General features: G+C 37.7%; 1 protein-coding gene and 1 non-coding gene across 5 annotated transcripts in view; one reads left to right on the forward strand and one right to left on the reverse strand.

The window, feature by feature from the left end:
- Nucleotides 1-20,881, reverse strand: part of BRMS1L (BRMS1 like transcriptional repressor) — a 42,165-nt gene extending 21,284 nt beyond the window's left edge. The window contains exons 1-5 of one of the 4 annotated variants that reach the window (XM_071213977.1): nucleotides 20,510-20,881; nucleotides 18,188-18,301; nucleotides 17,574-17,664; nucleotides 12,376-12,503; nucleotides 10,347-10,426 (exon numbers count right to left, since the gene is read on the reverse strand). In XM_071213977.1, coding sequence (XP_071070078.1) covers nucleotides 10,347-10,426; nucleotides 12,376-12,503; nucleotides 17,574-17,662 — 297 coding nt within the window. In that variant the 5' untranslated portion in view covers nucleotides 17,663-17,664; nucleotides 18,188-18,301; nucleotides 20,510-20,881. The remainder of the gene's footprint in view (nucleotides 1-10,346; nucleotides 10,427-12,375; nucleotides 12,504-17,573; nucleotides 17,665-18,187; nucleotides 18,302-20,509) is intronic. The other 3 variants (XM_071213976.1, XM_004449647.4, XM_004449648.4) reach the window with 3 other exon arrangements.
- On the forward strand, nucleotides 8,000-8,106 carry LOC111760764 (U6 spliceosomal RNA). The gene has a single exon (XR_002794369.1). It is a non-coding gene; the product is annotated as a U6 spliceosomal RNA (small nuclear RNA).
- Nucleotides 20,882-25,849: the final 4,968 nt, after the last annotated feature.

Genomic DNA, 25,849 nt, shown 5'->3' on the forward strand with positions numbered 1-25,849 from the left:
GCCAAAGAGAAAGAGAAAATGAGATCTAGCAGGAGAGACGTGAAGAGAATTCCCAGAATGGATGGTGAACAGGAGCCCCTTAAAGATAGCAATGCAGTTAGTCTAGAAAGCATTCGAAGGATAGACAGGGGGTTTAAGGATTTGGAGGTGCTGTTCCCAAGATTATGGGTTCCAGAAGAAAACAGGACTGGTAGACTGTCTGATGTACTTGATCACATGGAAAACAGCAGTAGGGTGCTTTCATAGATCTGCTGGAGTTGTACAAGGTTGTATAAATTGTACAGGAAAAGAAGTTCAAGTGTGTATAACTCTAGGCTCAGTGAACAATTATTTATAGTTTACAACAAAAACAAAACTGTGTCATAACCACATTAGAAGAATAGGATGAGAAGAACTATGGAATCCTCAGCTTCTACAACAGGAAGCCAATAGATAGTCTAAAACTGGTAAAATTTAGAAATAATGAGGGTAAATTCCAAAAGTAGCTAAGAGTTGAAAGTAATTCCCCTGGGATACAGAATCTGGAGGTGAGGCAGGGATGGCTGTTTTTCATTATAAGCCTTATGTCTTTAGAAATATGTGTGTGTGTGTATATATACATATATTCCCTGGTAAACACATATTTTAAAGAAGAGTGTTTAGAGGCTATTATGGATTGAATCATGTCCCCCACAAAGGCATGTTCAAGCACTAACCACCAAACCTTAATCCAATATGACTGGAGTCCTTAAAGGAGAAGAAATTTGGAGACATGAGGAGAGAGAAAGCCATGTGATGGCGGCAAAGACTGGGTTATGGATTACCTGCAAGCCACAACTCACAACATTATAGACTTCAGAGAAAGCATGGCCCTGCCAACACATTGACTTTGGTCTTCTTGCCTCCCAAACTGTGAGACAATAAATTCCTGTTGTTTAAGCCAACTACGCTTTGGTACTGTTACAGCAGGCCTGATAAACTGTGACAGAACCATAGGAAAATGGTCATGAAATGCTGCTTTTAAAAAAAGTTATGATACAAAATAACATATACAGTATAATACCAGTTATGTACAAAAAAAATTATACAAACATATGCATACTTATTAACAGTGATTTCCTCTGATTGGTAGATTATGGTTGATTTTATTAACTTCTTTAGACTTTTATTTCAATAGATACTTATTAATGTTTTAATCAGAAAAAAATTGGTTAAATGAACAGACAACCAAAAGATCAGAGCCCTGAATAGCTTTCACAGATCTTCTATAGAACTGGAATCTTAATCCTGTAGGTCTCTGACTGAGACCTTTCTACCACCTGATGATCTTAATACTCACCTTAAGCCCTGTGGGAAGGTTTAAATGAGATAACCTAAATAAAGCATCTCCACCTGTCTTAGTGTCTGGCACATTGCAGTATATCATAAACGTGATTTCCTTCTTTAAATAATATAAGTCATCTGCTGCCACAATAGTGTCTGTGTTTTTTGGCACACTCTGTATACATACCCATGTAAACATGTTCAGTCTCTGGTCCTGATCCCTCCTATCTGTTGCAAATCCATCTTTCCTTCTGACAACTGGCAGAGTGAGTTCCTTCTTTCCACTTCCATTGCCTCTCAGAGTTATTTCTATATGTGAGTCTAATGCAGTACTAAAGAATAGGCAGATAAAAGCCCTGAATAATGAAGTTAAGATTTAGTGGTAAACTAACTAAATAACAAAAAGATCAAAGGACTTCAACACTGGTTCTAGTGTTCATTACTTGTGTGATCCTGGGCAAATTTTTTAACCTCCCTGAGCCTCAGTTACCTCATTTGTAAAAGATAATTCCTACCCCATAAGACTTTAAGAATTAAAACAAAAGAATGAATATAAAATACACAGTACTCTAAATATAAATATAGTTCATTTTCATCCATTTTCTATTTCCTCTGCCTAAAATGTTCCTGAACTACTGATGAATAGCTTCAGATTCATTATTTGGTTCAACAAATTATTCATAACAGATTAATTATATATTCAACATAAAAACACCAAGCCATAACTAAATTTAAAGAAATTTAGGTAAACTCTTTGCATCTTTAAGAAGGGAGGACTTTCAAAGGTGAAAAATGATGGAATAGACGGGAAGCGGACTTGGCCCAATGGATAGGGTGTCCACCTACCACATGGGAGGTCTGCGGTTCAAACCCCGGGCCTCCTTGACCTGTGTGGAGCTGGCTCATGCACAGCACTGATGTGCACAAGGAGTGCTGTGCCATACAGGGGTGCCCCCCACGTAGGGGAGCCCCACACACAAGGAGTGCGCCCCATAAGGAGAGCCGCCCAGGGCGAAACAAAGTGCAGCCTGCCCAGGAATGGTGCCACACACACGGAGAGCTGACACAAAAAGATGACGCAACAAAAAAGAAACATAAATTTCCAGTGCCGCTGTTAAGGATAGAAGTGGTCACAGAAGAACACACAGCAAATGGACACAGAGAGCAGATAACTGGGGGGTGGGGAGGAGGGGGAAGAAAGAAATAAAAAATAAATCTTAAAAAAAAAAAGATGGAATAGAAAGATCAATATTTTGTAAAAGGAAAAAAAAATACTTGAAGTTATCTTGGTGACTTTTGTTTGTGACAATAGAGGGCACTAGATATCCTTAAAAAAAATTTTTTTTCAGCACATCTAGACAGATATCCCAGATGAAATAAAACACAACCATCCTTTAAAGTATAGCTAAGTTCATAAGAAATTAAGGAATATCGCCAAGGACCAAAAATAAATGAGCCTCAACCCAGCATGCAAACCTGATGTTGAAACTGTGGCTTCCTTAAAATATCTGCTGGTGTCAATAACTTAGAAGCATAGTTTTTAAAGACTGCTTGGGAGAGAGATAAAGTTCTTGGGCCAAAGCAAAGTGGGCAGCTGGAACAGAAACCCCTGTGCCTTGAAGGGTTATGCTGTTGATAAAAAGGTTACTAGAGAAGATTTACCTGAGGAAAATATATCTGTCTTATCCTAGGCTATAGGTGGGGGAAAAAAGATTTTCCCTGAAAACATATACTCTTAGGTCTGACTCTAACATATTTGAGATTCCAAAATAGACTACATGCACATTTCAGGAAATCCCAAGCAAAAAGATTAAAGCAGTGATGGGCGACAGACTTGGCCAAGTGGTTAGGGCGTCTGTCTACCACATGGGAGGTCCGTGGCTCAAACTCTGGGCCTCCTTGACCTGTGTGCACCTGGCCCATGCGCAGTGCTGATGCGCGCAAGGAGTGCTGTGCCACGCAGGGGTGTCCCCCGCGTAGGGTAGCCCCATGCACAAGGAGTGCACCCCATAAGGCAAGCCGTCCAGTGCCGCTGAAAACAACAGAAGCGGACAAAGAAAACGCAGCAAATAGACGCAGAGAGCAGACAACTGGGGAGGCGGGGAAAAGGGGAGATAAATAAATAAATCTTTTTTTAAAAAAAGCAGTGATGGCCTGGTGGCACACCAAGGTGCCTACCTGAAACATCCTAGCAGAAATAAAAAGTATATACTATATGAAGAGCTACATCTTCTGCCCAAGCTTCACCTATAGGGCCTGCCACAGTCCACAACCATGAAATAAAGAAATAAGATAGGGAAGCAGATTTGGCCCAACAGAGAGGGTGTCTGCCTACTACATGGGAGGCCCAAGATTAAAACCCAGGGCCTCCTGACCCGTGTGGTGAGCTGGCTATGCGCAGTGCTGATGCATGCAAGAAGTGCTGTGCCATGCAGGGGTATCCCCCACATAGAGGAGCCCCACAAGCGAGGGGTGCACTCCATAAGGAGAGTCGCCCAGCGCGAAAAAAGTGCAGCCTGCCCAGGAGTGGCGCCGCACACAGAGAGAGCTGACACAGCAAGATGATACAACAAAATGAGACACAGATTCCGGGTGCCGCTGACAAGAATACAAGCGGACACAGAGGAATACACAGTGAATGGACAGAGAGAGCAGCTAACGGGGGGAGGGGAGAGATAAAAAAAATTTTTTTAATCTAAAAAAAAAAGAAATAAACTAGGGATTCAACAGGAATTTAAAAAGAATAGAATAGGGAAGCAGACTTGGCCCAATGGATAAGGCATCCGCCTACCACATAGGAGGTCTGTGGTTCAAACCTGGGCCTCCTTGACCTGTGTGGAGCTGGCCCGTGCACAGTGCTGATGTGTACAAGGAGTGCTATGCCCCACACAGGGGTGTCCCCCGCGTAGGAGAGCCACGCACAAGGAGTGCACCCCATCAGGAGAGGCACCCAGCGTGAAACAAAGTGCAGCCTGCCCAAGAATGGCGCCGCACACACGGAGAGCTGACACAACAAGATGATGCAACAAAAAGAAACACAGATTCCCAGTGCTGCTGATAAGGATAGAAGTGGTCACAGAAGAACACACAGCAAATGGACAGAGAGCAGACAACTGGGGGGAAAGGGAGAGAAATAAATAAATCTTTTAAAAAATAAAGAGAGTGGAATAAGACCCCAAATAACTTCAGGAATGGATTTATTAAATTAAAAATATGAATTAAATATGTTTAAAGAAATAAAAGAGGGGATCTAAAAGTGGAACAAGAAATAAGATAGTATCAAAAACAAAACAATATGTGAAAAAGAACTAGAAAAATTGTATAAATGAAAAATCATGTAATACTGAAATTAAAAACCCAATGGGTAGGTTAAACAAAAGTTCAGACACATTGGTAGAAAAAACTGATGAAATGGAAGCTAGACCTGAAGCAATTATCCAGAGTAAAGCACAGAAAGACAAAGACATAGGAAAAAAAAAAAAAAAGATTTAAGAAATACAGAAGACAGAATGAGTATTCACATATGACTAATCAGAATTCCAGAAGAAGTAGAGAAAATGGAAGAAAGGCAATACCAGGGGGAAAAAAACTGAAAGTTTCTAGAACTAAAGAAAAACATAAACGCTTAGGTTCAGAAAGCACAACAAATCCAAGTCAGGAGAGATAAAAAAGAATCTACAGGCAAGCAGATGTGGCTCAAGCAGCTGGGCTCCTACCTACCACATGGGAGGTCCCAGGTTCAGTTCCTGGTGCCTCCTTCAGAAGAGTGGCAAAACAGAGAGTTGACGCAATGGGCTGGCAGGGAGAGCTGACAAAGTGAGATGATGCAACCAAGACATAAGGGAGAAAACACAGTGAGAGACACACACACACACAAAACAGAGGGGATGTGGCTCAATCAATTAGGCGTCTCCTTCTGTAAGACAGCATCTGTGATGATGCCTTGATTTGGACATTTTCACAACTTCAGAACTGTAAGCTTTTAACCTAATAAACTCCCATTGTAAAAGCCAACCCATTTCTGATATATTGTATTGGCAACCTTTAGTAAACTAAAACACCGAAGAATGAGCTTCATAGTAACTAGATTATCTGACCACTAGGCAATTAAAAAAATAAAAACAAACATATCCTCCATAAACACATGGGATTAGACTTTTTAAAATACTTATCTAAATAAATAACTCATGGGTCAAAAAAGAAATTATGATTGAATTTAGAAAATATGTATATCCAAATGAATTTGATACTACCTATCAAACCTTGTATGATAAAGTTAAAACAGAACTTATAGGTAAGTTTATGGCTTTAGATGCTTAAATTAAAAAAGAAAAAAGCTTAAAAATGAATGAGGTAGGTATCTAGTTTAAATGTCAGAGGAAAAGAACAGAACAAGTTAAAAGAAATAGAAGGAAGAAAATAAAAAACATGGAGTAGATATTAATGAAATAGAAAACAAACACAACAGAAAGGATCAATAAGAAATAAGGCATACAAAAAACCATTATCAAGAATGAAAAAAGAGGGAAACGGACTTTGGCCCAGTGGTTAGGGCGTCCGTCTACCATATGGGAGGTCGGCGGTTCAAACCCCGGCCTCCTTGACCCGTGTGGAGCTGGCCATGCGCAGTGCTGATGCGCGCAAGGAGTGCCTTGCCACGCAAGGGTGTCCCCCGCGTGGGGGAGCCCCACGCGCAAGGAGTGCGCCCGTGAGGAGAGCCGCCCAGCGCGAAAAGAAAGAGCAGCCTGCCCAGGAATGGCGCCGCCCACACTTCCCCTGCCGCTGACGACAACAGAAGCAGACAAAGAAACAAGACGCAGCAAACAGACACCAAGAACAGACAAACGGGGGGGGGGGGGGGGGAGGAATTAAATAAATAAATAAATCTTTTAAAAAAAAAGAATGAAAAAAGAGATATAAGAATGATTGTTCTAGAAATGCAGGGTAAAGAGGTAGTTCAAATGAGGGGGACAGCCTGTACAGGGTGCTGGAGCCAGGTGGGGTAAAGAAAGCTTCCATGTGGCAAGATGGCTGGATGCAGGGTGTTGATGCACAGGCAGGGTGAAATGGGCATCCACCTGGCTCTACAGCAGCCCAACATGGTATCAGAGTATGGATGGAGTGAAGAGGTCATTTTTATGGGGGAACGGGCAGTGACAGTGATAGTTTAGTCATACATAAGGGGAATGATCAAATAAGTAAATATACTAAAGTTAATAGAAGCTAGTTTTTCAGTCAGAGGAGTCCTAAATATGGAAAGGGAGAAAACTAGAATGAACTCTGTGGTATTAGATTGGAATTAGAGATATTGGTATAAACTCAGGTTTTCAATAAAGATAGGACAAGAAATATAAATGTAAACCTATGTGTGCAAGTCTGTATACCTTCCCTGGCTCTGTCCTCTTGGAGTGATACCTCAAAAACTATGAGCATACTTAGTATCCAAATCTTCTCTTCTTTTCTCTTCTAAGTACCATTCTAAACTAAAAGAAACCAGAGCTCCTTAGAGAAATGGCTGGCTCCAGGGTTGAAACAGGTAAAGCAAGATGAGTCTGCAACAACATCTTGTGCCAAAAGTAAGAATGTACTCAAGGGATGATAGGGACATGTCAAAAAAGACACAGAAGAGGCTTGAAGGATTTCCACTAGCCAACTGGGGACAATCTGTGCATCACAATAAATAAAGATGGTAATGAACCATAACTCATTGAATAAAATAGGAAATGTGTCCATACTGCCAAAAGTAACTAAATTAATAGATTGAAAGTTTATGAGGAAGAAGATATTTTAATAGTTTCAAAGTACATCTCTACAAAATACCTATTAAGTAAAAAGGTGGGGGGAAAGTAAGTTTAAATATGGGTGAGATCTGGAAGACACACCACTTTAACAAAATGATCAAAGTGCACATCACTAGTAATAGTATATGTTAAAATTGTACACTGCCTGATAGGCTGCATTGAGAAGAAGGCATCACTGCTAATAATTCTTGCCAAAGATGTGAAACCTGACTCTAATCATGAAGAAACAGCCTATGAACTCAAATTGAGAAACAATGTAGAAAATTACTGACCTGAAATCTTCAAAATATATAAAGATCATGAAAATTAAGGAAAGACCGAGGAACGGTTCTATATAAAAGGAACTTTTAAAAAGATATGACAATTAAATGCAATGACAAAGTCATGTGATTCTGAACTGGATCCCTTTGCTATAAAAGATGTTATTGGGATAACTGCCAAGACTTGAATGGGGTCTGATGATTAGATGGCAGTAATGTATCAATACATATTTATTGATTTTGATGATTACAATATGGCTAGGTAAGAGAATGTCCTCATTTGTAGGAAATATACATTAAAGTATTCAGGGTGATGGGGCATCTTGTTGTCAACTCACTCACAATGGTTCACCAAAAAAGTTCTCTGTAATTTCTTGTAACATTTCTGTAAGTATGAGACTGTTAAAAAAAATATAAAAACATGATGTAGTAATCACTCATGGAACTGATGAGTGCAATCTTAAATATATAAATTAAACGAGAGAGAAAAATACAGAAAATTATCTTAACTCATTTTATGAATATTGAAATCAAAAGAGACAAAGAAAGTATGAGAATTGAAAATTAAACATCATTTACAAAGAAAAATAACCAATCTAGGAATCCAAGGACAGTTTAATATTAGAAAATACATTTGTGCTCGCTTCGGCAGCACATATACTAAAATTGGAACGATACAGAGAAGATTAGCATGGCCCCTGCGCAAGGATGACACGCAAATTCGTGAAGCGTTCCATATTTTTTAGGGTATGTGGGAATCATCTATATTTTTTATGTAACATTTATGTAATCTAAAGCTTCTTTAAAAATAAAAATTAAAAATTAAAAAAAAAAAGAAAATACATTAGTATTGTAAGTCACCACAATATTATATTAAAAGCAAAATCAAAACATAACTAATTCAATAGGTTCAGACAAAGCATAAAATCCTATTATTCATATTAAATATTCTCAGAAAATACAAAATGAAAAGATATTTCCTTAACTTGATAAAAAAGAGTATTTACCAAAATCCAACAGTAAATATTATACTTATTTGGAAATGGTTACTATTCTATTAAAATCAAGAACATGAGAAAGATGTCTCCTTTCTCTGCTTCCACTCAATGCTGCACTGGAGGTACAAGCAGTGCTGGCAAGACGAAGAAAACGAATAAGAGGAATACTGATAAGAATGCTAGTAAAAAACTACATTATTTACAAATGATATTATTATCTACATGGGAAAAACTAAAATTATCTATAATTAAATTAAGAGAATTAAGAAGAGAGGGAGGTAAGTTTGTGGGTACAATATCAATACACAAATCACTTTCCTATACACCAGCAGAAAATAAAAAGTGATTTTTAAAAAAATAAAAACATTTAAACCAATGGAAAAAAAAGTGATTTTTAAAAGATACTACTTAACAACAATAAAATTTTGAACAACAATTTTAAGAAGAAAAAGAGTAAGGTAAAATCACCAAGTTACTCAATTACCAAGACTGCAAGCTATAAAAAAAAAAAAAAAAAGATACTGCAATACCGGTACGGAAATAGCCAGAAACCAATGGAACAGATTTAGAAAGCTAGAAACAGATGAGCACACATATAGACACTTGATGTGCAAGAGATGGAATTGCTGTGCTTAGATAAATACTTATCCATATGCAAAAAAAATAAAATAAATCCATACTTTATATCATATACAAAAATTATAGGGGAGCCAATGTGGCGCAAGCAGTTGAGCGCCTGCTTCCCATATGGGAGGTCCTGGGTTCAGTTTCCAGTGCCTCCTAAAAACAAACAAAAAAATAAACAACAAGCAAACAAACGAAGAAACCAAATAGGGGGAGCCAACGTGGCTCAGTTGTTGAGTTGTCCGTTTCCCACATGTGAGGGTTCAATCCCTAGCCCCAGAACCTCAAAAGAAAAATTTAATTACAGTTTAACAATCTACATGTTAAAAGCAAAATTTCAACTTTTAAAGGAAAATTCATCTTTTTTTTTTTACCTCAAAATGGGGAAGACACAGAAAGCACACATCATAAAGGAAACATGATGAATTCAACTACATTAAAATGTAAAACTTCTGTGAATCAAATCATCAAAAAGAATAAAAAGACACCCCACTGGCTGGTAAAAATATCTGTAAAGCACATAACCAGCAAAGCATTTATATCTAAAATATATAACAAATTTATACAACTCAATAAAGAAAAGACTAAAAACCCAACATAAAGGCAAACGATATGAACAGGTACTTCTTAGGAATGAAAATCCAAGCAGACAGTTAATATCAAAAAGATGTTCAATTTCAGTCGTAATCAAGAAAATGAAACAATAAGCTCCATCATCTTTATAGCTATCCACTGCTCAAGTTTTTTTTAATATAGTTTTATAAAGATATGGTATATTAAAGGTAACAATCATTATAGAACTTGTCCCTTTATTTCCACCAATATATTTATGATCTTGTCCAAGTTTCATAAGTTAGCTGTGACATTAGCATTATGTTTTTCAAATGCTATTCAAAATAAACAGAAAATATACAGAAATATAGTTATTTTCCCCTTAAATAGAGAATTTTTTCCTAAGATCTAGAGAACTAGGTCTATAGAATCAGCAATAAATTCTATAGCCCAACTTGCTAACTTTACCACTGGATATACATTTTTGAGTCTTAATTTCCATATTATACTAATTATAACAATCATTTTCAGTGATGTCAGATGATTCAATCATTACTAAGTATTTTTAAAAGTGATAGTTGCAAAAATTCTAAAGTTATCTCACTTAGTTCTTCTCTATGGTCCTCTTTTTTGTACCCTATTTCCAACAGCTTCCACTGCAACCGAAGTAAAAAAAAATCACACAAAAGTGATCAGCTAAAGTACTACTTAATTTTGTTTTACTTAATTTATTTACCTTTTAAACTACTGCACTCAGAAAAGGCTTGAAGAGATGAAATTAGCTTAAAAGTTAAGCAAAATGACAGTACCTCACAATGCTGGCGAGAAGCTTGAATTTCACATTCATATTTGTTCTTTACAGATTCTAAGCAGAGCTCTCTATAGATTCCTGCAACCAAACACAATTACTCTGATTATGTTAGCAATAAGGGGTTTCGTTATCACTTCCCAACAGGAATTCTGTCCTCACTATATTTTATGAGGAATACAGAAGAAATAGATAACTGAGTCTAACTTTATCTTTAAAAGATAATAAAAAAAGATTATTTAAAATATTTAACAAGGAAAACTAGAAAATCAAGAGTTCAAGAGCTAAAAAGAAGCTATATTGCTAATTTTAGTTCTTACCCATTCTTCTAAAGATGACTTATAAATGTTTGATAGAGAGTGCTCAAAATGAAAATAAAACTCTTTCCTACGAAAAACAATCTCTCAAAATTCATAATGGAAACAGGTAACAATAAACTGTGGTTTCATCCATCATATATACTCAAAATAACAACTAAATACTATAGCCCATCAAAACCATTATTTTTTAACTATTATTTATTTTCAATCCAGAGCTTCCAAGAGGATTAATGTATAAAATGATTTAACAAAATTTATGATACAAGGAGTGCACCTGACTGAACTTTACCTAGAGGATGGAGTCCCATGAGAGTTTAACTTAGAGATAACAAGACAAAAGTATAAAATAGGCAACATGGCTATGAAATATGCCACCACAAAGAGCAAAAAAACTCTTGATATATATACTAGTCTCTATGCCATAGATAGCCCTAGAAATGTAATTCTCTTTGTGTAGTAAATGCAGGGAGCACATATCTGTAACTATGCAGCTAGCAACATACTCACAAACATTAATTTTTTTTTTTTTTAGGTACCAGGGAACAGAGATTGGACCCAGGACCTCATCTGTGGGAAACCAATGCTCAACCACTGAGCCGCATCGGCTCCCCTCAGTTGGTTTTTTTGTTTGTTTTGCTTGTTGCTTGTTTTTGTTTTTTCCAGGAGGCACTGGGAACCGAACCCGAGACTTCCCATATGGGAAGCAGGCATGCAAATGCTTGAGCCATATCTGCTCCTACATTACTGTTTGTAAATACAAGAGTAAAGGAGGCCACAGAGTTGAAAACGAAAAAATTTATTCAAGTATTATTTCCTATTCACCCATTACATGCAAAAGAATGTTAAAGAAAAGTAGGGACATTTTTAGGGTATGCCAAGCCAATATACAGAAACAGCAGATTAAGTATCACTTTACCTACATGCTTTATATTAAGAACTCAAGAATAAAATTTGGTTTAAGATGGGTTTAGTTACCGATCAAGAAGAACCCATAATCAACAATGTCTTAGATATTACTTAACAGGTACATGAGGATCAAGTAGCATCCCAAAGAAGAAAAACAACCAGCATCTTCATTAATGAAAGTTCAGTTTACAAGTTTGACTACAAAAAATTATAAGTAATCTTTAAGTAGATATACCTCTTGATTATGAGTGCTAGTACATGATACTGAGCCTGGATCACAGTGACAAACATAAAACAGAAATTTAACCACACAAATATAGTACATCTTCATCTATTCATAGCCACAAATGAGGAACCAAGCTTATCTAAATAAAAAATTATTAATTTATCTGGCTGAAGGCTAATTCCCTGTTCTATAATACCCTGATCAAACATTTTAAAATTCGTTTTAAAACCTATCACTCTTACAGATGAAAAAATACCAAGAGTATCTAAATTAAGGTTCATTAATTTACTTTGTAACTTTTCTAATAAGCAATTATAGGTAGTAACAATATTTCTCAATGAAGGGGGGTCATAGTTTCTAATTGTATCACATGTGGAAGTATCTTAACAGCATTGTGAGTGACTACCCCTTACCCCCAGCAGTAAAGTAAGAGGTATTTAATAAATAATTCTGGGATGACTGACAGTGAAATATCATAGTAAGTGTAAATTTAATTTTACTCTTGTTAACAACACTTACTTGATAAACACCTTTTAAATCATATTCTATTATATGGAAAAGATGTTTCACTTCCCTACCTGCTACCTTTGTACGGATTTGCATGTTTTCTTGTAAAGTTGCCAGTGGTTCCAAATATTCTGGTGCCTTTCCAGCTATCACTTCTTGTAGTTTTGCATCCACCTGACTTAATCGTTCTTTATAAAGTCTTAACAAAGCAAAAATTAAGATATTAATTTTAAAATCCCAACAAAGACTATCAATTTACCATTTCTATACATTACCTCTTACAATTCTCATTCACATTCTAATACCCTACCAAATGTATTTTTTACCTTACTCAGTGATATTATTTGACTTTATGCACATAATTACAAATTAAAATTTTTTTTCCATTTTGTTTTAATGGTTAAATCACAATACAAGATACAATTGAAATACTACTTTTTGGCATTCTCAATTTTGTTGTTGTTCTTGTTTTAACTGGAGAATAAGAAATCAATTTTTTTTTAAAGTATTTGTAAACAACAAATTTAAAAGAAACCAAGAAATCATTTTGAATCGTTTAGATATAGACATTATTAGTTGTAAAAATAATTAATTCCCTGCCATATTTCCACATTTCTTAAAAAGAAGTTAAAAATATAATATTTGGTTTACTCAACTTTTAAAAAGAACCAAGAGGAAGTAAAGTGACGAAGGTAAAACCAGTGAATATAGAACTAAGTCAAATCTGGCATGTTCAGTTCATCTGGACTACAAATAAAGAAGCTATAACAAAATGAGTTGATGAACAGATGTGGAAATGAAAATTGGAGATGTGTGGTCACTGTGGCCCCTATTACCGTGTCCACTTAAGAACACTCTAATTTATCAGCTGTCATACCAGTGCCTTTAGCTTGATTGTCAAAGGCAGTATATATAAGGCAATCCATTGTTTATTTTTGGCAATAATCCTGCATGATAGAACTTTTTTAACAAGAAAAGGTTTATACTGCCATCCTTTATGAAGGACATTTCTAATCCTGATATAGCATTTTAAGAGGTGACCTAAAAAATTTTAGGTAGATTAACAATTTAAACCATTTACTAAATTGTTTTTCCCTCTTTGTTACTTCTATCAGAGAAGAATATGTCATAATTTGTCACAAGGATGGCATTAGTAACTTACAAAAGAAACCACCTATTATACTTGTAGGTGTTAATGCAACTAGCAGCTGGCTTTTAAAAACAACGTTCCTGGCTTTTATATTAAATTCTGCACTTTGCTTTTGAAGATATAGCATAATCCAGTTAAAATGATCAATATTGTCTACAGTTGATCATTCTAAATAGTACAGAGATTTATATAATGATTCTTCAGGATAAGGCAGTTTGAAGGTTAATACAACAAATATTCTCTATGATTCTTTTTTATCAAAAAGGGAAATAATTATCTGAATTACCTGCCAAAATAGCATATTATCATGTTGAGGTTAGTTGAATTATGTACTCCAGGAAAACACTGTTAATTATATAATCCATTCCTGTGGGTGTGAACCCATTGTAGAACGGGGCCTTCTGAAGATGTTATTTTTAGTTAAGGCAAGGACAACTGAATCAGGATGGGTCTTAATTATTAGTGGCTTCATAGAGAAGGCTAAAGGTGGAAAGCCATCAGGGAGGAGTAGAAGCTTGAAGTCAACAGAACCCAGGAGAGAAAGGAGAGGACATTACATGTGCATTGTCAATGGCCAGAAAAGCCAAGGATCCAAGGATCCCCAGCAGCCAGCCCCAAAACACCCCAGTCTTTGGGGAGAAAGCATTGCCTTATTGACACCTCAGTATGGACTTCTCCAAACCTCAAAACAGTAAGCCAATAAATTCTTATTGTTTAGCAGCTAGGACATGATTAAGACACATGTCTAGGTAAAATTTTTCTATAACTCAAGAAATAATGATGAGCAAATATATGAAGTCAGAAAAACACAGCATGATAATTCTGTTAGATTAAATTATAAAACAGCTATGGGTGAAACGCTGAAACTTCATACAAAAGATGACAGTATCTGAAAAACATCAAATTTAGGCAAAATATTGATACATTATCCTCAATTTGTGAACAAGCATCTTGAATAAAGAATTAACAATATTCAATTAAATTTTTAAAAGAAAAGATTCTTAAAAATCTTAATTTCTCCAATCTTAGAATTTGAGTATAAATTCATCAAAGGCAAGAATCATGGGAAGCAGATGTGGCTCAGGCAATTGGGCTCCTGTCTACCATATAGAAGGTCCAGGGTTAGATTCCCAGGGCTTCCTGGTGGCAAGCTGGCCCAAGCAGAGAGCTAGCACAGCAAGATGATACAACAAAAAAAGACATAAAGGAGAGACAATAAGAGGTGCAGCAGACCAGGGACCTGAGGTGGTGCAGGAAATTGAGCACCTCTCTCCTACTCTGGAAGGTCCCAAGATCAGTTCCTGGTGCAGCCTGGAGAGAAGTCAAGCAGACACAAGAACACACAGCGAATGGACACAGAAAGCAGACATCAAGCACAAAACAACGAGGAGGGATGGGGAGAAACAAACAAATAAAAATTTTAAAAAGCAAGGACCATGAGTCTCTTGGCAGCAACCATAACACAATTCACAAAGTAGACACCTGATTAATGTTTGTTGGCTCTTGAATGTTAAAATGAATGGAAAATTGGGTGGTATAAATTTCTCTATCTTATTAAGGAAGTGGAAGAATTCACTTTCTACCATGACAGAAACTGCAAATGGTGGGGTTCCTGCCTTATGAAGGATATGCTATTTGTCCTGTGATGCTAGACAAGGAGAAGCAGGACAATTAGTTTTATTATATTCCCTGCCTTTTATAAAGAGGATGAGAGAAAATACACACGAGAGTAGGATAAAAAATAAATAAGGCCATTGGGGCAAGAGGACAAAAGATAATTATTAATCCTAGGCAAAGACAATTTTTTCTGAAACATATTTCTGGAAACCAATTCCTTGAGAAAGAACCCTATTAAACAGTGATCATGGGTCCATTTTTAATACTCCTCAGAATGAAAGACGCTGGTAAGGAGAATTTGGACTGATGGTCAAAGTGAATCACAAGAAAGCAAAAATCAAGGCATCTGTCAGCCCCAAAATGAACAAGATCAGGCTTAATGATCAACTATTAATAGTTGCAAAGTTCTCCTATATATTATATTAGAGTATTACAGTAATTTTCATTTCCTAGATAACCATAAAATATACTTTAAAAGTCTAACAGTCAAATCTAAATTGTATGAGAATTATTCAGTCATGGATTACTTGTACTAAAATATAAAAATACAAATTTGCTTCCTAGATGAACTGGATGATTCTGAATAATCCTGGATTAACTCTCCATGTTGTCCAAATAATGGTTTCTTTGGGAGCCAAACTAATTTTAATTTAAAATTTATAATTTAAACCTTTAAAATAAGAAAATTTTATCCTGTTTTTCAAAGCCAAATTTGGTAAACTTCGGATTATTATATATTTTGGATTACTTACATTAATTTATTCCACAAGGATGGAATATTATCTATATGTTCACCTCTAATACCAATGAAAATTAAGATTAGAAATGCCAAAAGCAGTAGGATTCACATGTGTTGAATGTAGGCTGCTCCATATGTAGGCTGCTCCAAAGAATACGATGCAATGAGTTAGTTTAAACAATGGATATGTATTTGCTCACAGTTTTGAGACTAAGAGAAAGGTGTCATCAAAGCAATGCTTCTTCCCAAAGGCTGATGTTCTAGGGCTGGCTGCCAGTGATCCTTGGTCCCTGGTTCTCTGCACATGTCAATGCAAATGGTTGCCTCTCCTGGCCTCTCCCTTCTTTTCCAGATTCCAGTAACCTTCAGCTTCTGGCTGTTCCCTATGTGGCTCACTCTCTCTCTGCATGAATTTCATTCTGCTTATAAAGGATTCCAGTGACAGGACTAAGACCCACACTGTTTTAATTTAGGCCACGCCTTAACCTCATCAAAAAATCCTACTTATAATGGGCTCACAGGCAAAGGAATGGATTAAGTTTAAGAACATGTTTTTCTGGGGTACATACAGCTCCAAACCAGCACAATATGGTAAACAAACGGTCCCATTTTAGTCTGAACTGCCTCTCTTCCATTATCAGATATATTAAATGAGTTTCACCTCTTCTTGGGCCTCTCTAAGGAAAAGGAAGAGCAAAGGAATAAGAAGCAAAGTTCTAAAGAATTCATAAACTAAAAAGCCAGTTTCTGAATAAATTAAGGTACCTGTATTTTTTCTTTCATTTACAACCTCTAAGATGTAGCTAAACCTCATGATCATGCCCACAAGTTCCAAAGTAAAAGCTCTCCTTGAAGACATCTTTTATTCTTTTATGAATTTGCATTTGTATCTATTCTGTATTCTCAAATCACTGGGGTCCATTTTGTGTTACCAATCTCACATAACATTTCTAGCATTATAAAGAGAGAGGAAAACCAGTATCTACTGAGTACCTACTACGTACCACGCACTTAGCTAAGAATTTTACATGCTGCCCCCTCAATCTTCACAGGAGATAAAAAGGAGCTATTATCCCTTTTTAATCAGTCAAGGAAGCCTGGATTCAGAGTCCAGGATCTTTCTAGTCCACCACATTTCCTCCAAAACAATGCACCTTAATGGAAGGAACACAATGGCACTAGGAGGCAGAAAGCCTGGCTTAGTTTATCACTTCCTGATAAACTGAGAACAAACTACTTAACCTCTCTAAGCATCAATTTTCTCAAAGGCAAAATTAAGATAAGACTATCTTCCAACCTGTAAGATTGGAAAGAAGAGTTGCTGTAAGAAGCAAACTAAATAACTGTTATGTATACTATCCAATGTAAAATATAAACAAAAATCATGTCCAGACATAGAATCCTTGGGAAACATTCTATTCTATTCTCAAATTCTAAAAATGCTACCTTGATCCAATTATTTAACAAAGGAATAAAGGAGGAAGATTAGAGCCCAGGGTAAGACAGCCCAGGGAAATCATTTTGATCACCAACATCCACATGGAAATCTTATTGTACCTCACTCCTGGCCCCTGCCAAAAAAACCCTCAGTTAAGTTTGTGAGGTCTTTAGCAAGCAAATAATAGTTGAAGCCTCTTTCAGATTGGGTACTCCCATAAAATACAAAAGGAAAAACAATTCTGACTGAATATAATTGCTCTGTGCAATATGCATGTGACATGGTTGAGATTCAATGACAACGACCTTCTGAAGTCACTACTTACTGGTCTTTGAGATCAGTAAACTGTTTTTCAAGATTGGACATTTCATCTAAACATTCCATCCTTCTTCTTTCACAGTCTTCATCATCCATTTCTGTTAATGAAAAAGCAAATATAAAAAATAAAAGTTGGATGTGCAAGGTGTATTCATCTTAAAAGAAAATAAACAGCATTTATCCAAAATAATTTCAATTATAGATGTTAACCTAAATACAGATGAGAGTTACAACTATAGTGGTCTCTAAAACCTTTTTTACTTTTATTCATTTTCAAATCATTTTAAAGGACTGACTATAAGCTAAGACTATTAAGTAGTTTGTCTACTTTTGGGTTGTTTACCACCAGCTCACCAGAACTTATGTATAAAAATGATTGTGTCCTTTAAAGGTTAACATTGCTCAAAAACACTTTGTAAATTCTTTCAGAATTGCTCTCATGGCTGGTTTGCCAGTCACATGAAAAAGAAAACTAATCTCATTACGTTTACCACAGGATATCTTGGTTGGCTACACTTATTCTCCCATTATTCCCTCCCTCCAAATTGCTGCAGGCAGTGAGAAGAAAGCAAATGAGGAGAATAACAAGCAAACATTATAAGGAAAGCAACTGCTAATTACCAGGTCTGTCCTATATTCCACATCTTCTATTTTTACATCACATATATTCAACATATCAAAATAACTGTCGTGCAAAATGATCTGCATCTTGATCTTCATCAAATAAAGGTCAAACTATAAAAAAGAGTTCAGTTATGTTGTTATTTTCATATAGCAAGGATGTACATGATTCATTTTTTTTAACTTTTCTAAAACATTAAACTCATGCCTGGATCTTAACTTATTCCTAGACTATTTAAAACTTGGTCTCTCAGAATGACTCACTCTCCAAGATCTCTGGATAGTAGAGGTTTCTCTTTGGCCTTAGGACCTGTTCAACACCAAGCAAGGTATGAGAAGAATAAAACCGTGGAAGTTTAACATGCAAGGCATATGGAAGAATAGGGATGGATGCTTTTACAAGGAGCAAAACCGTAAAATTTAAATAATTTCTTAACACTAAAAATTTGACTTGTAAATTGAATTATTTTTAAACTCTTCACAAAATGTTCATTATTTTCTAGGATAGGATAAAAACCCAGTCAATATAAAAATAGTAATGGGAGAATTTTAACAAACATATTATTTTGTGAGATCTTAACTCTAATCGAAACAAAGAAAACTTAAAGATAATATATTTTACAGATTTAGAAATGTATTTACATAGAGTCTAGATTCTCTCAAGTTCGAGGGAGAACTTGTATTCTTTCTCCATGTTCCCATTTTGAAATCTCACCTACCTGCACGGCTAGGCAGATGACTTCCAAATTATTCTTCCCATCCTAGTCAGGTTCCAATCCCACACTTCCATATGTCAGCCTGGCATTCCTTTTTAATTGTACCACCAACGCCTCTAAAATACTATACTATTATTTCCCATCTTCATGTCAAATCTCCTTTTTCTATTTCTGTTGATGCTACCATCATTCTCATTGTATCAGGTTTTTCCCTTTCCTCCCTTCTAAACTTGCATTCATGGATTCGGCTTTATGCTTTCATTGGAATCTTTCACATCTTTATCTTTCCTTCCGCTTCCTAGCTCAATCTTCTCCCAAACAAACTGGTTTTCTCCCTCCTTGGAATAAACCTTAAAAAAACTCTTAGCATTTTTTCTTACACTCCTCCCCCTATTAGGAACACCTAATCATTACCACTCCAATCCAAATCCTACCCATTCTTCAAGATAATTAAGGTAATCCACATTCTTCAAATAACCTTTGCTGATCACTCTATTTTGAAAAGATTTCCTCTGCCTCTGAATTCCTACAGCATTATTTACAATTAATCATTCATGTGGCAATTTAATCAAGTGGGAACTTCTGACATCTCTTTAATGGTTTTCAGGGAGACCAGATCAAAAGTATTTATTTCTATCCCACACTGGGTAGTGCCCAGTGCTGCACAAAGTCACTCAAATATTTATTTTTGGATGGCTGGTATACTGATTGAAATTGCATCCTTCCATAGAGATTTGCTTTGAAAAGGAACCCGGAAAACAGAACATCGGAGTGATAACAAACTGTCATCATCTTGTACTCCTGGCCTTACACGGCCAGAACCAGGTCAAGACAAAGAAACGAGTTTCATCCCATTATATCGATAGAAGGAAAATAACCCAGGTAATCACAAATTCCATTTCCTTTCATAATAACCATACCTAAATAATTGACTTGTGGTGGTCATCTGTCCTGCCCAATACCTGAAATAGCCTAAAGTAAGAAAAGAGGGAAGGAAAGAAAAGATTTGGAAATTTTCAAAGCTGCTAAAAATCAACCAATTTATAAACATAAATGGACCCATGAAGTTGGCCCCTCTCTCTCAGGGCTGAGAAGTTCAGAGAGATACTATCAGCGGGACAGTTCCCAAGTCAGTCCCCTAAAAAACCCTGACTGACAAACTGATTGGGAAACTGAGATTTAAAAATTCTAAGCCCACCAGCCGAGGGCCCGTATAAATCTCTCGGCTGCGACAACCCACCCACATTGGGAAGTACGGGTTGCAAAGGAAAGAGGAAGGTGGTCTGGGAAAGGAGGCATTTCCTGGGTCTCCCAGACCAGCTACGGGGCGTTCCCCGCCGGAGGTCCCAAGGGAGGTCCGATCCTGAGTCCCGGGGCTGGGCAAGCCCAGACCTGCGCTCCGCCCCGGAGACTGGGACCCGCCTGGAGCCAAGCAGCTCCCGACGACCGGCCCCGAAGCTGCCCAAAGCGGGGAGCCTGTCTCCGCCCCTTCCCTCTCTCCCCGCCCCGCATTCTCAGCAGGACGCGGCTACCCGGCGAGCGGAGAGCGGCCTGTCGCGCGCCCGGCGCGGAGACTCAGGGTCCCAAACTCCGCTGGGTCGCGCACCTGAGCTGTCTCCATCCTCGGAGACCGACGAGCTCTCCGTGTCCTCGTCCTCGGAGGTGCTCCCTTCGTTTTCGGCGTAGTCCACCTCCATCTCATCGTGATGGTTCGTCTCCTTCTTATCCCCTCGGGAATGGACAGGCATTTTCCAGCCGCGCCGTCTCTTCCCACTCCCGGCGCCCAGCCCGGCCACCGCCGCTTCGACGAGGGCGCGCCAAACGCCCCTACCCACCCAGAGGCCGAGCTGGCTCTGAATTCCCTCGGCTCCTCCCCGCCCCCGGCCCCGGCCTCACAACCTAACCCGCAAGCTCGGCCCTGGGAGCGCTGCCATTGGTGGAGGCCGCCCTCCGATGTGGGAGGCGGGGCTTGTCTCTCTCGGGCACGGTTGGTTGTCCGTAATTACGATGCGGCTTTCTGGTGTGTGTCGGGAGTTGTAGTCCCGTCTGCTCAGACCCGCAGAGGCTGTGGGTTTCCCAACACCAACACCTCTGATCATATCTTTTCTCTGGACTTCAAGTCCCACAAGGCACAAAAGATGACACACTCGATCGCAGTTTATAAACTAAACAGAAACAGATTGTGCCAATTTGGTCGGTATTTATCCTTTTCCCGCCAAGTTCTTTTGCTCCTTCGTGTCCAAGATGTTACAGTCATACGTGTAAAGGTCTATTGCCTGAAAGGATTTAGTCTGCTCTTTGAGCTGAGGAAACTGAAGAACTGTCTCTTATACCAAAGTACCTCTATCATCACTAATGAACTATTATATTGAATTAGTAAGTGCAGATTTTTGTGCTGCACAAAAATCTTTAAATTGTTCCTGAAACTTTCGCAATCAAAAATAAAGAAGGAAAGGGAATTGTACTTTGGTGTTTTCAACGTAGTGTTTTTATTTTTTTATTTTTCGTTTATTTTTTTACCAGATGCAATCAAAGATGCCACGGGTCTTGATTTAACTTCCGTTTTCACTCATAAATACCTGCCTTACTTAATGAAATGTTATATTTTCTCAATGACAGAGTACATAACCAAGGAAGACTCAACAATTAGTCTTGTAATAATAATAGCTAATATTAATTGGCCACTTTCACTCTATCAAGTACCTTGGTACACTCTTTACATGGGTCTTATTGAGTTCAATGATGTTATTCTTAGCCTCATTTTATAAATGAGGAAATTTCATTTGCAGTCAAATCTAAAAACTATATTTATTCCTTATAAAAACAAAGATTCTTAAGGAAAGAATTTGCTATTGAAAGATATTTCATAGAATATCTTGGATTGTACAACATTTCTTTCTCAAACATGAGGTCCAAAGGTATTTTAGAGAAAATGGTAAGGGTACCCCAGTTTAATTTGCATAAAACTTTTTAGATTTGGAATGTAATCACAGAAAATCTTTCAAGGATTCTAGATCTCCTAGAGGGTCAAATCCAAATTAAGAAGCTTTTATTATCTAGTGTAAGCTATGTCTCCCCTTCTTACTATGTGCTCGAAAGTAAATTTCTTATTCCTAAACACAAGCTGTTTCCTATCTCAGTGCCTTTACACATACTATTCCCTCTGGAACCCCTTTCCTCTCCTTTTCTTCCTGGAAAATTTCTATACATTTTCCAAAGCCACTTTCTTGACAACATACATCACTAACAGCACTTCCACCATTTAGTATGCACTTATGTTCCGTTTTTTGGGTTTTTTTTTTTTTTTTGTATCTTGTTCCATGTGAGCAATAAATTTAGCCTTATGTTTTCTAGCGGCAAGGCTAATGCAAAAAGCTATAAAATGTTTTCCAATACAAGTAAAATATAAGTTTATCTGGAGAAAAACTCACTGTTAACTAGATGTAGAAGGCACAAGGAAGGGAGCAGGATGGTTTGGGAAGAATTCAAGATAATAAGGTACCTACAGGGAATGAGGTTTGGATGAGTAGGGTCCTAGTTGACAGGACTGAGGAAGGGGAGTTGTGCTCAGAGGTTTGCAAAGGTAGGGGGGAGGGGGAATTCAGCATACTGGTTTCTTTCCAGGTCAGTGGGTCTCATCATGGACTACAGTCACCTTCCGCTACTCCACAGCATGTTCAGGCAAGTCTGGGAACTGAATATAAATTAAGACCTCACATGAAGCTATTTCCAGGTAATGGTGCCCAGGGTCTGCTTTGCAAGGCATGGTCCTACTACTACTCCAACAAACAACTTTATGCAAATTAGAGAAAGTTATACCTTCCTCAAGGCCCTTTACTTCCATTGACCAGGAAATCAACCTTTAAAATGTACAAACCTTTTCAGAAAATAAAGCCTGAACTTCAGGTGAGAAGCTAAGGAGGAAATTAGTTGTTTCACTTATATCTGAAGTAATTTTTAGCAAGAATAATTTATAAGCCTGAGCATGGTATATATAAAGTCCTTGTACTTATTTATGTGGCACTGTCTTGTTAATTGGTTTTTTTTTTCTTCCCTTCTCCCCCCTGCCCCAGTTGTCTGTTCTCTGTGTCTATTTGCTGCATGTTCTTTGTCAGTTTCTGTTGTCAGCAGCATGGGAATCTGTGTTTCTTTTTGTTGCGTCATCTTGTTGTGTCAGTTCTCCATGTGTGTGGTGACACTCCTGGGCAGGCTGCACTTTCTTTCATGCTGGGCAGCTCTCCTTATGGGGTGCTCTCCTTGCACATGGGGTTCCCCTACGCAGGGGACACCCCTGCGTGGCAGGGCACTCCTTGTGCACATCAGTGCTGCGCGTGGGCCAGCTCCACACGGGTCAAGGAGGCCCGGGGTTTGAACCGCAGACCTCCCATGTGGTAGACGGACGCCCTAACCACTGGGCCAAGTCCACTTCCCTTGTTAATTGTTTTTGTGGATGCATCTCTACTGCTGGATTGTCAGTTCCTTCACAGCAGGATTATCTTAGTCTAGGAGCAACTTCAAAGGCATGTAGTAAAGTTTAAAAGATGGAAGTGGTAAGAATGTAAGTACATGCACATACATTATGTGAATGCTGAGGACTAAAGGGGGCAGCTGGGAAGTGGATTTGGCCCAATGGATGGGGCATCCGCCTACCACATGGGAGGTCCAAAGTTCAAACCCAGGGCCTCCTGACCCATGTGATGAGCTGGGCCGCAGGCAGTGCTGATTCGCAAGGAGTGCCGTGCAATCCCCCGCGTAAGGGAGCCCCAAGCGCAAGGAGTGCACCCCGTAAGGAGAGCCACCCAGTGTAAAAAAAGTGCAGCCTGCCCAGGAATGGCGCCGCACACACGGAGAACTAACACAGCAAGATGACGCAACAAAAACGAGACACAGATACCCGGTGCCGCTGACAAGAACACATGCTGACACAGAAGAACACACAGCGAATGAACATAGAGAGCAGACAACTGGGGAGGGGGGGCGGGGAAGGGGAGAGAGATAAATAAAAAATAAATCTTTAAAAAATAAATAAATAAATAAATAAAGGGGGCAGCTGTTTTTGGCTCCAGCCAATTGTTAGTACTTAAGAATTCTGGCCTAAAGATGTCAGACCTTATGATTTTTCAGGAGAAGTTGGAAATTTAAATCTCTGAAACATCCAGATTCATAAACATTATCAAAAATTTTTGTTTTTGTTTTTGTTTCTTGAACTCCAGACCAAAGAAAAAGAGTTATGGGTAAAATCTCTGGCTCTGTTATCTGTTATAGCAGCAGCAGCAAAATGCATGCTAAATAGTAACAATAGCTAAGATTTTTGGTCCTCCAGGTACCAAGCATTGTGATATACTTTAAGTACATTAATTCGTTCAGTCCTCATAACAACCCTGTGAGATAGGGACTAGTATTCCTTTGATTTTGTAGATGAGGAAACAGAGGCACGGAGAGGTTGGATTATTTGACCAAGATCACACAACTCATCAGTAGCAAAACTGAGATTTGACATCAGAGCCTGCAGTCTTAACTGCCATCAGGCAGTGTATCCCTCTGGGAGGTGCTTTCTAAGTTTCTGCTGTTCAATGTTAAAAAAAGAAGGAAAGTAGGAAGGAGGAGGCATGGGTTCTAGCCCTGGTTCTCCTAATAACCAGCTGATTAAATTTAGCAAACCACAAAATCTATGATCAGCTATAAAGTTTGAAGGCTGTATTATTCCTTTCCAGCACTAAAATTCCTGTCATCAAGAAACTTGTATTAAAGGGAGACAGAATGAAAGGAGATTGTGCAATTAGAGTTACATGATGGTGTTTTGCCTAAAGGGAGCGTTTCTCCCCCATCATTCCACAAACACATTTTAGAAAAGACATGGAGGGAGTGTAAGTAAAACCATAGGGAAAAGGTTAATAAGGCTGAAGAAGAGTATTGTGAATACAGAAAATACAAATTAATATAAAGAAAACCATAAAAACGGAATGAAGTTTCCTCAATCGAGGCAGTTCAGGAGGTAGTAATGATGCCTTACATTTTTGTCGCACTTTACATTTTACATAGGGTTTACACAAACATTAGACACAGTTTAAACCTCTCTATTAATCTATTCATATTTACACATTTATTGAGAGCCCTCTGGAATTGATGGCTAGTTATCAGCAAAATCCCTTATATCTTTGTCCTGTTCTCTGAATGGTCCCTTCAACTTCTTGTTCTAAAGGAAACATAGCTGAGCTCTCTTAGGACCCTTCTTCCTTTGCACTCCTCCTTCTACTGAGTCTTGTCATGGCGTACGCGTCTTCCTTGTCCTCCTTGTTTCTTCCAGACCATACTACCTTCCTCCTGCCTAACCCCTTTCTCCCAACTTGTCATCAGGAGATCCTCTAGTTATGTAGATTTTTGAAGACTTTAGCTCCTGACTTACTGTCACTCTCTCCGTTGGTATGCCTATCATACTTCTTGGTGGTTTTAGTATTCATGTAGATAATCCTATACCACTCCACTTCTTACTGAGTTTGCTCTGGCATAAAGTAGACATGAAATAATTTTGACATTTTCCCTTCGTATTGCCTTGTAGTCTTCCTCCCAATATCTTCTTTGGTGTATAGTTGTTTCTAATCTGTTTTACTGAATGTTTTCATATTACATAATATTTTAAACACATAGAAAGTTATTTAGAATATTACATATACAATATAGTACCCACCCACCTCTTAGTTTTGTCGAATCTTAGCATTTTGCCACATTGCTTGAGATCCCTCTTCAATTCTAATTTCTTTCCTTTCCAGAGTAACCATTATCCTGACTTTGGTGTTTTTGTTTCTTTTTTTTTTAATTATTATGCATGTTTACATACTATTTTTATCTATATATGTATTCATAAATAGTATATAGTATATTTTTAGTTTGTTTTAAAACTGTATAATGGTCACATACACTATATGTCATGCTAAAAGGTAAGTTA

The sequence above is a fragment of the Dasypus novemcinctus genome, chromosome 3 (assembly GCF_030445035.2).
Source record: "Dasypus novemcinctus isolate mDasNov1 chromosome 3, mDasNov1.1.hap2, whole genome shotgun sequence".
Lineage (NCBI taxonomy): Eukaryota > Metazoa > Chordata > Mammalia > Cingulata > Dasypodidae > Dasypus > Dasypus novemcinctus.